At 35.1% G+C, this 15,583-nt stretch overlaps 1 protein-coding gene across 1 annotated transcript in view; it reads right to left on the reverse strand.

Annotated features, from left to right (window-relative positions):
* Positions 1 to 3,316: 3,316 nt before the first annotated feature.
* LOC113448161 (uncharacterized) overlaps positions 3,317 to 15,583 on the reverse strand; it is a 57,302-nt gene continuing 45,035 nt past the window's right edge. Inside the window, exons 5-6 of the mRNA XM_087930382.1 lie at positions 8,254 to 8,342; positions 3,317 to 6,092 (exon numbers count right to left, since the gene is read on the reverse strand). Of these exons, the coding sequence (XP_087786508.1) occupies positions 5,839 to 6,092; positions 8,254 to 8,342 (343 nt within the window). The 3' untranslated portion in view covers positions 3,317 to 5,838. The remainder of the gene's footprint in view (positions 6,093 to 8,253; positions 8,343 to 15,583) is intronic.

Genomic DNA, 15,583 nt, shown 5'->3' on the forward strand with positions numbered 1-15,583 from the left:
TGCAACCAGTCGACACACTGTATGTAATTGAAAGATGGGTTTATGTTTTTACATATTGTTTTGTCTGTGTTTGTTTAGAAAAATAAAAAACTTTTTTAAAAAAGAATTCACCCACTGCTTTGATTCTTGTCATATATAAAGTGCATCCACCAAATTGGTTGCTGAACAATTTTGGTAGATATTCATGTGTGTGTATATACACATGCACAAGTGTGGAAAAAGCAAATTAGTTTGTGAGTTCTCCTTCAGTCTTAAAAGCCCTGTAATCCCAAATAATTCAAAAAAGTAGTCTGGTTTCCTAGTAAATAGATTGAGCAAGTACAGCAAGGACAAAGGCAAAATGGACTGCTAAATTGGCCATGACCACCCAGTCACATGACCACCTAGCCACACCCAGCCAGCCAGTCCGGCCCCCCAACAGTCTGAGGGATTGTGAATTGGCCCCTGTTTAAAAAGTTTGAGGATCCTATTGTTCAGAAAGAACCTAAAAGAGGGAGGAGGTGGATCTCTAGCTAAGGAAGAACATGTCCCTCCGGGCAAGAAAGTGTGCACCTCACTCGGCAGTGATAGATCTAGGTCTCCAATTGCAGCAGCCCACCCTTGGAGATTACAATTGCTTTACCGAATACACTGGATACCCTTCCTTTTGCCTCAGATGCCAGGAAGATGTAATTTTTCAGGCATGAGGAGGAGGAGTGGGGAGGGAGGAAATGAGAAGAAGGTCCCGTCTCTGAATTGGAAACCATTATCATCATCCTGTGACACTTTTGTATATGTGCAGGAGAGTATGCCAAAAGCAACTTGCCATTAATGCCCCCATCAAAGAAGCAATGGAAAAAGCACCTTCCCCACCAGGTCCCTCAGCTCATGACAAGATTTCCTATTAGGTGTTGTGATTATTGTGTTCCCAGCTAGGAGCTGAAGTGGGGGGAGGGGGCATGGGTAAAGATGTGGATGAACTGGAGAAACTTAAAGGAAATGATCTGTTGGTTAAAATATTTGTGGCACCAATAAGAAGGCACACAGAATGATTATTTGAATCACATGTTTTCATAAGTTTGTTTATTAGTGTCATGTTAGAAGAAAAATCAGGTCCAGTTCCAAGCCAGGAGAAAGACACTGGAAATAAAATCGAGGTTGGCTGCAAGGAGAGAAGTTCTCTGTTTATTTGGATGCCAGAAACTTTAGTCACACAGAAGCATGTTTCTAGGGTGGCTGACAGAATGGGTTGGAATTGGTGAGCTTTTGTACATTCTTTGTGGCTTTGTGATTGAGATGGCTGTTCCTGTGTAACAATGTATCCTTTAATATTTTAATAGCTGTTGCCAGACTCCTATGTGGTCATGTAAGGGGCATGTCTGGCTCTTCAGGCAAAAGGGGAAATGCAAATCTTAGGTGTTTGAGCTAATCTTGCCAGCTTGCCTAATTGTGTTGCTTATTTGGAGTCTCTTTGCTTATGAATAGATTGGCCCAGTCTTTCTGAATGGATACAAACTCTCCATTCCAAAAGACCAGTCTTCCCTGCTTGAAGCTGTTTTCCTATGGCAGGAAAAGGGGGGGGGGAGGGGGGGCTGTTTTCTGTAGCAGTTTGTCCCACTCCTCAGATACATGACAGATGTTTGTCTTGGTATTTTGCAAAATGAGGATAATCTTATCCTTCTGAAATCATTCAGATATGCCTGATAGTAGCAGCAATTTTAAAAATAATAATTTTGTATTAAATATTTTTATTAATTGTAATTATTGGATTTAGGACCAATTTAATAGTTTATTGTATTTCTTGCAAGCTTCCCAGAATTATGAGAATGAACAACAAACAATGGATGTATTAGAGACAGATAAAATTTAAGAACATGACCCTTTTAGTATTTAATTTTTACTAACTCTTCAACATCCAGAACAAATGGGACAGGGTCAAAAACAGCTGTCACATCACTTCTAAGTGCCAAAAGCACTTCATTCTTTAGCCATGGAGGTCCCTGAAGGACTGGAGCAGTCAGAGCCCAGAATTTCAATGGAAAGTACAAACTGCTGCTAACTAAATATGCATTTTGGAAAATAGCCTGGAATACCAATTTCTCAAGTAGTCACACTGATAAACAGGACAAACAGACATGACTCAGCACATTCCAGCCTTTCAAGATCCAGTGATTCACACTTGTTACATTATTATCACCAGTGATATAACCTTGGATGAAATGCCATGAATCACAGAGACATTTAGTCCCGTTTTTGGTAGAATACTTATGTCACTTCTCCCCCATTCACCTTCACAATGGTAAGTTGACTAATATCTATACTATTTTATGTAGATGCTGCTGCACAGCTGCAGATATTAACAAGGCTGAGAAGAGTTGCCAGATCATTGACCCATTTTTGTAAGGAACACTAATTAAAAAAAATGTTAATTATGAAGGGGAAAGCTAATGTGGTTTCTGAGATGTTTTTAAAGTGACAGCTTTTAAAGGCACATTAAATAGAGTAGATTCTCTATCTGCACCTTGTACCACAGGATTCCTGGAGACGATAATAAGCTATTGTACTTCTCAAAGGATTCTCAACACAGAATTACAAATAGAATATACCCTTACTCTTACCCAGAACACAATAAGGATATCCTTAAAAAAAATTAAACTAGCATTGTATCTTGACCAAACTACAAAGATAGAATTTTGTAGAACTTTCACATAATTGCAACTAAGTATCTTGCTGGAGGGTAAATTCCAAAAAACCTTGATGCTGCATGGGATTGTGAAGGCATGCTCATGTTTTGCTTTATTTTAATTTTCACCAAGAAATTTTTGATGAGGTACTAATACCTCTTTTTAGCCTATTGCCTGTATAGACAGAATAATCTAATGTTCATCTTCTTTTGGTGGATTAAAAGATCCTAAAACAACTCTCGCCATTGCTAAATTTGTAACTGTAGGATTTATGTGTTGCCAAATGCAAATTAGATTAGGCAAAATTACAGGCCTTTTTATTTTGCATCATACATTGTGTTCTATATTGTCTGGTTTGGGCCCACAATAAAGATGCCTAACTTGACATTCATGTGATAGTTGCCATTGTTCATCTGTCATTGCTTAATTTTCTTTGTCCATATCCTGGCTGTATGTCCAGAATCCTTTGTCCAAAGAATAGAACGTTAACTTATAGAACACATTCCTTTTTCTATTTCTAAATATGACATTTTTAGAAGAGTGGCATTATAAAAGTTTACACTCTCTTGTTTCAATGTGTTTGCACCCACATATTTTTTCCAGATTTTTAAAACTCTAACCCTGTTCACTAGAAGCATACCAGTAACAGCACATCAGAAGAAAAGATTTTATTTTTCTCAAAGAAAAAAGCAATATAAATATTAGAGTATAAAACTTGCGTGTTAACACATCAATATCAGTTACATGGATATAAGAAGGGTATAAGCATATATATAATATATAAGTATAGCTCAATATTAGACACATTGGAGGGACAAGTAAGTGTGTTTCAGTTCACATACAATTAAAAGCACAATGAACACACATGAAGATGATCCAAAAGAATATAAAATACTGATGTTCACTATTCAATTATTAAGATTAAACAAATAAAAAACACACATCACTAGGCACTACTACACTATTTTCAGGTGTAGATGAAAAAATAAACAAGATTAACCAAGATTCATCTACAGTACTTTGGGAAAGATCACATGTTAACTATTCGATTACATAAGAAGCTTTAGGCACAATCCAGCTGAGGTGTATCTGCACAAACTGCATTGAGATAAATGGGAGCTGTGTGACAGGAGGACTATTGCGCTCTCATTCATTTAAATGTGGCTCATGTTACAGAACATCCCACTAGTTTGTTGTCTATTTCACTAACTATGTAAACTGTTTCTAGTGCAGTCACCAAAGAAAAAGTTGATGGAGAAGCGTTTGGGATCACTACAAAACCCATATGTAGACAAAAACTTCTTGTAGATAAGTCCTACTTTCTAGAGACAGGGAAAGCATCAAATAGTTCATAAAATGCTCTTAGCAGTGACAACAACACAGCCAATCAGTTTGGGAGGCAACTTTGGAAACTTGTCATATGTTTAGACTGACCTGTTTTGACTATTTCAAGCAAGCTATTTATTACAATGTAAAAAAAAAGTTCTTGAACTAGTGGTTCACGCTCCATGTTGAAAATATGCTCCTCTGATTCTTTATGGCTCTTTTGTTGCAATAAAGAAAACCATGATAAAGTACAGGAAACTATGATATATCTAGAAAGACAACCAATGTTGCCAAGTAACAGTACAATTTCCTACCTGACTCAGAGTGCCATTACATTATCAAATGGGCCAGAGTTAAGAAACCTCACTGGTCCATACTAGGCTATGGAATGATGCTGTTAAAAAGATCTAAATCTAGCAATTTCAAAACATAGTAACACAAAGTGTATTTTTAATATTTTAAGGTCTATTCATATTCAAGAAGAGGTAGTGGTAGGGATCTCAAATTGCCTGATTGCATCAATACAATGTCATTTGTTTAGTATTTATAAAAGTTCAGGAATAAAGTGATTGGCTTTGCAATTTGCCTAGTTCTAATTCCAGTGTACCTTCATTAGACCTGGTCCCTTAGCTTTCCCATATCAGCCACTTTCTATTTAATATCAAATTGTGAAGACCAACAAGCCAACATTATTTTTTATTTATACTGCACAGAGAAATGAAATACACAAGCTTCCCAATCTCTCTGAGGAAGGGCAATGCATCTTGTTTGTGAACTTTTCTCACAGACAGTGCTGATGTGAGCACTTGAGAGCATATTAACATGCTGTTCATGTCATGCAATAAATTTCCCAATTCAAGCTTGGGTGTGAAGTCAGCTGTCCTGTAAATGTGAAGTGATTTGCATGCAGTTTCATGTGCAGAAAAAAGTGAAGCATTCTATTTTTAAAGTTCTACCTATAAGATCAGCAGAGCTCATCCAGTTAACAAAGACATCTCCCTCAGGAGTCAAGCAAAGATATGAGCAGTAGCTCACTATGCTCACAAGTGAATGACTTTTTTCTTCAACTTTTTCTAGAAAACATTTAGTATACATACTGATGTAGATGAGATGTGTTGCCTTTTTAGAGATCACTGTAAATAAATCATGAATGGCAGTGTTCTCTGTCTTTATATCTACGACATGTTTTGTGCATGAAAGTTTTTCCATTGCAATGCACTCCTTGCTTCTCAGAAACTATGACATCAGTTTAATTTTTTTCTGGCCATCCTTGGTTAAATTTATAAAAAAGATAAATGTAGCTGAATCGCATTCTCTTATAATAATACAGGATACACATTTCTTTTAAAACAAAGCAGGAATTAAAGCACTCCCTATCAATATCATAACAAGGATTCCAGCTGAAATGATGTCTAACCCTCCCCCCAAGAACTTCTATCAAAATTTGGAAAAGTGAGAATTTTTGTAAAAATGGAGGAACTTATATAAATAAAAAACTCTGTTCAGAATAATTATTTACAATGAGCAGAGCCCATCCTAAATTTTGTTGGTGATGCAGATCTTCAGGAAATAAAATGTTTCAAAGATCTGACACCCTTGCATATTACATTGTCCTCGAAAGATATACACTGTATTTGTTATTATTCAGATATTTTTCTTCATGAATAACAGCAGTACATCTACTCATAAACTTAGATGACAACAATGTACATTCACAATGTTCCATATTTTAAAAAAAGTTTAACCACAAATTCACATTCATCTTCCATCCTAGGCTATGAACTGGGGGAGTGCTGGAAGAGTCTGCCCTTTAGATTTACGTGGAAGTGGCTGTGCTATCCTGTGGATCCTACTTCTTCTCTTTCTTTCCTGACTTCTTCTTATTTCCCCCTCCAGAGGCTGCCGGTTTTCCATCACGTTTGCCAGCGGCGTTGGAGAGAGTAGCAGTGCTTCCAGGGATATACACATTCTGTCTATAATCAGGAACATGCTGAAGGGTGAATTGGGGGCCATACCTGGTGCTGAGCCCCATGGTACCTGCTGTTGCTCCTCCTCCCAGAGTAGAATTTCCATCTGGGTTAGCTGCAGCGGCGGCAGCAGCTTCTGCAAGAGTATTAGAACAGGAAGAGGGTTAAATAGGTTTTAAAGTAATAATTGAATAATGTTATGTATGTGCATATTTGGCTGAAAAGAAAATTTTTTCTTCCCTGCAATTCAAAAGGCATACCTTTTAGAAAGGGTTAGATTATACAAGCATATCTAATTCTAAGTACATTTCTAACATCTGCTTGAAACATGGAGAACAATTGCCTGAATTCCCTAAAAAGAAAATCCTGTATTATTAGTTCCTCAGGTGAGAGAAGTAATATATATTGCTTCTCCAATAATTATGTATTCCAGTTTCTGGAGCTTCCAAAAACGTATAAAGGATTTACATAATTGCACATATAGATTTACTGTCTAAAAAGATTAAAACGAAATCAACAAAATTAAAACAACATCCAGAATTATTATTATACCATGTTTTAAAGCCTTGCAATAATTTTGAACACCTTGAAAGATCTCTTCCTTCTCCCTTTATTCAAAACAAAAAGTTAATTCAAGCACTGAATTAAATGCAAATTTTTCTTTCAGTATTGTATAATAATTATTTTGGCTATCAATTTTCACAAAATGCTCAATGTCTTTATACGTTTGAAATACTGTGGAATTCAGCTTGGCCCAATTTATAAATCCTTAACCCACAACAATGGGTCTGAAGTTCTATTAATGTTAGACTTTCAACCCCAAGTGCAGTAATAGGACAGACCATATGAAATAATGTTTTGGCTGCTGAAGTACCTCTATAATATGTACCTAAATCCTCTCTAAAAAATCTGTTATACTTATGGTTGGTTGCACAGTCAGACTGAAAACATCAGACTGGATTTGGCTATCAAATTCTTCTCAAGGAGCATAGGCTGATATTGTTTGATGGTGTTAAAGATATCATTGCAGATGTAAACTGTTCCAAGTAAAGCTGCTTTTTGATTGAATAGCGATTTTGTCATTGCTGATGGTATTGAAGTGGTGTTCCAGAAATTTTGTAATTGCATCTAGACTTTTACTCAAACATTTTTCATCATCATCATCATCATCATCATCATCATCATCATCATCACTATTCTTCATCGCACAGTCAACAGATGTTCAGACTGAGTTTGGCATTTTGTCTACCTATCAACTTATAGTTGTTGTTGTTCTTGTTCTTGTTGTTGTTATTATTATTATTATTATTCTGCCTGATTCACTTCATTTTAAGAGCAAAATAAATTAATTTCGCATTCTTTAAAAATCTCTTCCACTGAAATATGAAAACAGAGTATTTGAATACTGTATTTTTTATTATTCATGTTACAAATTCATTCAATATTTTGTTTCAGTTTACGGAATAGTTAATATACATACAGATAACCAAATCGTGAAACAAAGTTTGAAAATTTTTAAAAAGCATGAAAATTTTTCTATCCAGAATTGTTAAGTACTCCAAGAATGTAAAATAAGGAAATAGTATACAATACAGGAATTAGCAAGTTCTGGTACCATATACAGGTAGTCCTTGATTTACAACATTTCATTTAGTGTTACAATGGCATTGAAAAAAGTGACTTATGAATGTTTTTCACACTTACAACTACTGCAGAATCCCCATGGTCATGTGAGCAAAATTTAGATGCTTGGCCAACTGACTCATATTTAGGATAGTTGTTGTGTCCAAGGGTCATGAGATAACTGTTTATGACTTCTGACAAGCAAAGTCAATGGGGTTTCACTTAATAGTCACTTAACAACCATGTTACAAATTTAACAACTGTGGCAAGAAAGGTTGTAAAATGGGGCAAAGTTCACTTACCAAATGTTAACAATAGAAAATTTGGGCTCCATATTGGCCATAAGTCAAGGACTACCTGTACCAATTTATAACTTTCTAAGCCTTAAATTTCAATATGCATAATATTATTTATTTTACAGTGCAATTAAAACACAAAAGGACTTCTCAGACTTACAGTTGGTTCCAAATGATCCAATTTCATTCTATGGATATATTTAATATAATATTTTATATAATATGCAGTACTATTGACTAGTTTAACAAGAGACATTTTAGCTTTCTTGCCAAGAAGCACAAATCTTTTACAGTATATTTTATACTAATTTTAAAGGGTTGTGAGGAAGTATTGGGAATGCAATACTAAAATAGGCTAGATTATTTGTAGAAACTGACCATTTGCTGATGCTAAAATCATAGCCTGAAGCATTTCAGTATCAAACTGATTGTTTGGCCAAGTTCCGTTTTCATCTCCATTCTGAGATCTAAGAAGAAACAAAGCAAATGAAATATATAAAAAGTACAATAGAAGCAAAAAGAAAAATGTACATTTTTATTGATTGATTTTATTCATATGCTGCCTTGATTTCTTCACATAATTTGTATCAAAGCTTATTCTTAGTACTCATACAAAGACCCCACCCCAATAAGTAGATTAACTTCTCTGATATTAATATTACTTAGATAAACTAATTCACCAATACACATTAGTTCTTGAAAAAGTACGCATCTTATACATTATGAACTTTGTGAAATGGGTAGTTCTATTATGTCAGATTCAAAGTTACTATTTGATTTCCTTTTATGTAGTTTCATCATACTTTGTGGCTGTATCATGGCAGCCATGACAATTTGTTTTTTTTTTAAATCACTGATACATGATTGCATAAAGAAATGCAATAGGGTGAGTGGGAGAACAGATTCAGAAAGTGACAGGTCCATCCATAAGTCAAACCTTTGCAATGTCCCTTCTGACTGAAGAGATGATGGTCTATATTACCCTTTTATATCTGCAATTGTCAAGCTAGTTATTCCCCATCTTGTACTTGTACATTTCATTTCTTTTTTCTAACTGAAGAAAATTTAAATTTCATTCTATTACTTTCAGGTCACTTTTCTAACCTATCAATTGCTTTAAAATTTGTTCAGTAATCTGGAGCAGTAGCTATCCCACCAAGATGCATCACCTGCACATTTGTAAGAATTCCCTCATCTCTTTACAGAAGGGTTTAATAAACATAAGGATATTAATATCTGTAGAATGAGTATACATTAAGAGGCAACTCCACTAGGAAGGGACATAAGAAATGCAATGAACCAGCTGTCAAATAGTAAGCAGCCAGATTCAAATAAAATACACACTGAATTATTTAAAGGTAAAAGGGAAAGGGCAGCTAAAGTGCTAACAGCTCTGTGTCATCAAATATGAAACAAAACCATATGACCTAGACCAGTACATATACCAATGTGACAATTATCAAAGCATTACATACTGAACTATTACAGTTTTTACTATAAACTATGTTCAATGGTTGGTACTGCAGTATAACAAATAAAATAAAATAAATCATTTGCTTAAGATCTTTCAAAGAAGAATGGAGAAACACATGAAATTAAAAAATGCCACATAAACAAGCAAGTTTCAGAAATGTCTGAAGAGACAAGATAACAAAAGTAATGAAGAGAAATCAAGAAGAGGCACAAATACGGCATTTCCCCCCGACAAGAATTGCAAGAATGTTTAAGAACAAATCTGAAAAATGTTGGAAATGTCATCAGATACCTGGCTCATACTACCATATGTGGTGGACTTGTGAGGACGCTAGAAAATATTGGACTAAAATCCGCATATGGTTGGAAAAAATGACAAAGACACATATAGACTTGAAACCAGAGATTTTTTTTATTGGGAATCTTACCTGATATATATAATAAAAATTTGAAGTATTTGATTGTAAATATATTAACAGCGGCTAGGATTGTATTTGCTAAGAACTGGAAGAGTGAGAAAACTCCATCAGAAGAAGAAATTATTAAGAAAATATTGGATTGTGCTGAAATGAGTAAATTGACATTTGAAATCAGAGAACAAGAAGATAAACAATTTTATGAAGTTTGGGATCTTTTTTATCAATGGTTAGATAATAAAACATAATGATAGAATATTCGATTTAGCATAAAAAAAATTTTTTTTTCTTGATATTATCTTTATAAAACATTATCAAGGTAGATTTGGTATGATCTTATGATTTATTGCAAAATAAATTAAGCAAATTATAGTTATCTCGTTAAAATATGAATTAACAAAATTATAAATGATTTTTTTTAGTGATGATATTAGGTTATACAATTATTGATTGATAATATGAGCTATTATGTAATATAATTATACTAGTGACTAGGAAATGGATGCACAAAAAAAAGTGGTAAACCAATCGATGCACTGTATGTAAATTTATGAAGAGGGATATTTTTATGTTTTTTGTGTTATGTTTATGTTTATTTTGTTATGCTTGTTATTAAAAAATAAAAAAAAATATTTTTTTTTTAAAAAGAAGAGGCACAAATATGTGATCTTTTCTTAAATCTGGATGATTTCCTTAGGATATCTTGTGAGGTGAGTGAGACCAGCTGGTGTCTTTAAGTGGTGAAAATGGATATAACGATCTGGGTGTGCTCTTTCTGGAGAGCTTAAATGACCTCTCTGATAAAAGGTTTCACTTTTTGAGCAAGAGTTGACTGTTGATAGTTATCATTGCATTTTAACTATTTTAATTCCTCAAGGTCCTCTCTGACACCCTGCCTGATTTGTAACTCCTGCTTGCAGGTATTTTTAATCTAATGATTGGTATTTAACCAATCTAAATTGGTACCTAATGATTGGTATCTTTTTGCAAGCAAATAAGCTTTTTGTATTTTTGTATAGGTAATCCTTGAATTACAACAGTTCATTTAGTGACCATTTAAAGTTACAATGGCACTGAAAAAAGTGATGGTTGCAGCATCCCCACTGTCATGAGAGGCCAGGTGAGGAGAAGCGCCCCTTGATGTGAATGATGATGAGTTGGCCATGCCCACCCAGTCACATGACCACCAAGCCACGCCTGCCAACTAATCCATGCCCAAAGAACCGGTTGTTAAAAAAATTGAATCCCACCCCTGACAGTATGTTAACCAAACAGAGAAATATGGATAGGGTGTTGAGAGGTAAAACATCATAGAGAGGGAGGCAGTCACAAATTTAGACAAGATTGTGAAAGTTAAGGACATTATAAGACAATGAAAATCAGAATAGATAAGATAATAAGCACAACAAAGAATGTTTTTTCTGCGCCAACTCAGAAAGCTCAGACTACCCAAGGAGCTGCAGATACAGTTCTACAGAGGAATTATTGAGTCTGTCACCTGTACCTCTATAACTGTCTGGTTCTGCAACCAAACGAGACAAACACAGATTTCAATGGATAATTAGAACTGCAGAAAAAACAACTGATACCAATCTGCCTGAGGACCTGTATACTGCACAAGCCAGAAAGAGGGCTGTGAAAATATCTACGGATCCCTCACATCCTAGACATAAACAGTTTCAACTTCTACCCTCAAAACGACACTATAAGGCACTACACATCAGAACAACTAGACACAAGGACAGTTTTCCCCCATGACATCACTCTCCTAAACAAATAATTCCCACAACACTGTCAAACTATCTAAAAAGGCAGTATTACCATCATTCTCATCTTCCTTATTACCTATCTCCTTATGACTATAACTTTGTTGCTTGTATCTTATGATTTATCTTGTTTGCTTAGTATCTTAATATGATTTATGTTGATTGCTTATTTAGTATCCATGACTATCACTAAGTGTTGTATCTAATGTTTTATGATGAATGTACTGAATTTTATAATGACTATGTTAATGATATCACAATTACTGTACGTACATTGACAGCTTATGCATTGGAAACAAATTCCTTGTATGTTTAATCACACTTGGCCAAGTGTGATTAGATATTAGGTAAATATTGCCATGAATGCTGGATGAGGAGAAGAAAAAGGGGAAAAAAAGAAATCTCTTATAAACTATGACCCACAGTAGTGCAGTGCTTTGTCAGCATTTGACAGAAAGAGCTTCATAATTGGTTGTAAGCCACCTAGTTTAGCTGGGGTGGTGCAGTAGTTAGAATGCAGTACCGCAGGCTGCTTTTGCTGACCGCCAGCTGCCTACAATTTGGCAGTTAGAATCTCACCAGGCTCAAGGTTGATTCAGCATTCTATCCTTTCAAGGTGGGTAAAATGAGGACTCAAGATTATTTGGGGCAATTTTCTGACTCTGTAAACCACTTAGAGAGGACTGTAAAGTGGTATATAAGTCTAAGTGCTATTGTTATTATACAGACCAAGAAACTTAAAACATCTGGTGTAAGGCTGCAGTATAATACAAAATCTTACAAAAGTAAAGGATTTTACAACCGAAAAGAAGTAAACTGTGTTATCATTGCTCTTTTCACATCAACTGACCCAAAATTAGAGACAATAATAAAACTGCTCCACAACTCACCCAACCTTGGGGTACAATGGGCAGTCTATAAAGGTTATATATAAACCTACTAAAATACAAAAATCAAAATACAATAAAATTCTAAAATGAAGTAACCTATGCTTCACTACACAGTTTTAAATGCAAATAGATTAAAAGGATTCTGATGGGATCCCCAAACTCAAGACTCTGCCAGATGCAACAAAATGAAAGTATAATCTACTGTATTGAAGGATGTCTTATAATATTTTATTTCTGTTTTTGTAGGCTTTAGTCAACTTGTTTTTTGTGCTTTTGCTACTATAGAAGATTGGGTTTATGTGAGTTGATCCTTCAGTGAAGCCTGTGGTTTGCTATTGGTTTGTCTGCTAATGAGAATGTTGAGGAAAGGAGATTTTTGGTTCTCTTGTTTTCTGAACTTGATTGTATGAATTGTGCTGTTTATTAGACATTATGTGTATTCTAATTGTTTATTTTTATTTTGGTTAATTTATGATCTACATAGCATATCTACATTTTGAATTAACAGAGGGATGGGTCATGGGTAGTGACAATGTGACTGTGTCAAGGAGCTATTAATTTCTCCTTCAAGTCACTGTGATGCTGGAGAAATCAGGAATAAACTATTGCTTGACTGTAAGAATTATAGAAACAGAGGGCTGGAAGAGACTTGGGAGGCCTTCTAGTCCAATGCCCCTGCTCAAGGCAGGTGACCTTATACAGGTAGTCCTCAACTTACTACCACAATTAAGCCCCAAAGTTCTGTTGCTAAGCAAGACAGTTAAGTGAGTTATTTTTATTACTTTTTGCCACAATTGTTAAATGAATTACTGAAGTTGTCAAGTTAGTAACGCAGTTATTAAGTGAATCTGGCTTCCCCATTGACTTTACTTGTCAGAAGATTGCAAAATGTAATCACACGATCCTGGAACACTGGAATCATCATAAATAATGTCAGTTGTCAAGTATCCAAATGTTGATCACCTGACCATGGCGATGCTGTACTGGTCATAAGTGTGAAAAACGGTCATATGTCACTTTTTTCAGTACTGTTATAACGTTGAATAGTCACTAAATGAATGGTAGTAAGCTAGGGAACTACCGTATCATCCAAACCAAATAGTTGCCCAGTCTCCAGCAATGGTCTCCAGCAAAACCTCCAGCAATGGAACCCCTACAACTCTGGGAGGCAAACTGTTCCATTGATTAACTGTTCTGTCAGGCAATTTCTCCTTGGTTCTAGGTTGGCGCTTTCTTGAACAAGCTCCCACCTATTACTTCTTGTCCTGCCCACAGGTGCTTTGGAAAATAAGATGACAGCTCCTCAAGTACTGGAAAACAGCTATCACGTTATCCCTAATTCTTCTCTTTGGTAGGTTAGACATACCTAATTAATTTCCTGTTCACAAATCCATCTCTTGATTATTTTTTCAGGATTTTCCCAGGTATTGATATGAAGCTGATCTGCCTATAGTTTTTTGATCTATGTTTTCCCCCTTTTTGCAGATTGGAACCACATCAGCTCTTTTTCAGTCTTCTGATAGTTCCTCTGTGCTACAGAAGTTCTGAAAGATTTCATTCAGTGGTTCCAAGATCACATCTGCCAGCTCCTTCAGAATCCTGGGATAGAAGCCATATGGTCCAGGTGATTTGTACTCATTCATGGTGGATAATATTCTCTTAACTAATTCCTTGCCTATTTTGACTTGCATACCTGTTCTGTCTCCATTGGTGCCCTGTAAGAAGTTGGGCTATTTCTTCCTTTTGCATAAGGATAGAAAGCAAAGAAGGTGCAAAATCATTTTTGAGGGCTCTGAGTATTTTTGTTCCCTTCACATCATTGCATTCTACATACACAGTGAAAAAAATTAAGCATCTTTTAAAATAACTTTACCTTTTACACATGTATTACAGTGCCAACTAATAATACTAATACATACTTAGCATTTCTGTAGTATGTTCAAATATTCAAAGCACTGAATATATTGATCAGATTATATTTTTACAGTGGTAATGGAGTAGAAATAAAGAACTTGTAGTCCTTCCAATTTTGCTTAAAGTAAGCAACAACCCCAGCCAGCTTGGCCATTCTCAAAAGAATGCTGGAACCTGTTTAACAAAAATCACAGAGCTACAAATTCCCCATGTGATACAAAGTAAATCAGTTTTATGTCTATGGAGGTTCTCAAATATCCAGGTCATGGTTTTCCCAAAAGTGCTTTTTCCAAAAAGCAATTGGACTTTCTTGGGTTTATTTTCTTTGAAACATTACACTTCTCATTCAAGAAGCTTCTTCATTTCTAACTGACTGGTGGGGAATATTTATATAAATCTTTCAATTTCTCACCATTCAGTTAGAACTAAAGAAGTTTTTTGCATGAAAAACTTGTTCTTAAAGAAAAAAGAAAGTCTAGTTGCCTATTGGAAAAAACACCTTTGGGATAAATCAGTTTTACTATCTCAAGATTGCAAGTAAGAAGACTGACCCATTAAGGAATAGCAGAGATGAATTCTGAACCAGGAAGATAAGAGTGCTGTTCAATCTATTAGTTAGTACATAACAATAACTCTCTCAAAAAGTATATGGTTTCCACTGGCCCAAGTAAAAGAACTAAAAATGGACAAGTAGAAAAAGTAGCCCTGCCGGTACCAAGAAAATTTGAGAACCAAGTGTTTGAGAAGAAAAATCTTCAATCTATTATCAGACAATATCGTGACTGAGACCAAACATACAAAATGGGCTGTCAGGTAGAAGATGGGACAGAATTGTTCCGAGTTTTCCAAAAGGCAAGAAATGAAACAGTAGTATAAATTACAATAAAGTAGATTGTGGCCGATATAAAAAAAAAAAAAAGAAGAAGCTAGGGTTGTTCAAGAATGGAAGAGACAACCTATGGAAGCAATGTCATTCTTTCATTAGAAGAGGCTACAGAAAGGAATGCCTGCACTTAACAGGTGACCTTAGATCTCGATGTTCACTTCTAACCCAAAGCTGGGAGCAAGAGAGGAAAAATTGTTCAAGGCAACAAAATTTGCATTCAGAATCTCCGGACCTCCTCCAACATCTAGAGTTTTCATTTTTTAGACTACACTTTTCTGTTATATCTCGTTGAAAGGAAAAAATATCTATCTGAAACTTTTCGTGTAAATATTTGAACTGGCAAATAATAAAATGTAGTTTCCT

Source organism: Pseudonaja textilis, chromosome 3 (assembly GCF_049901715.1).
Source record: "Pseudonaja textilis isolate UNSWEBS1 chromosome 3, rPseTex1.2, whole genome shotgun sequence".
In the NCBI taxonomy this organism is placed as follows: Eukaryota; Metazoa; Chordata; class Lepidosauria; order Squamata; family Elapidae; genus Pseudonaja; species Pseudonaja textilis.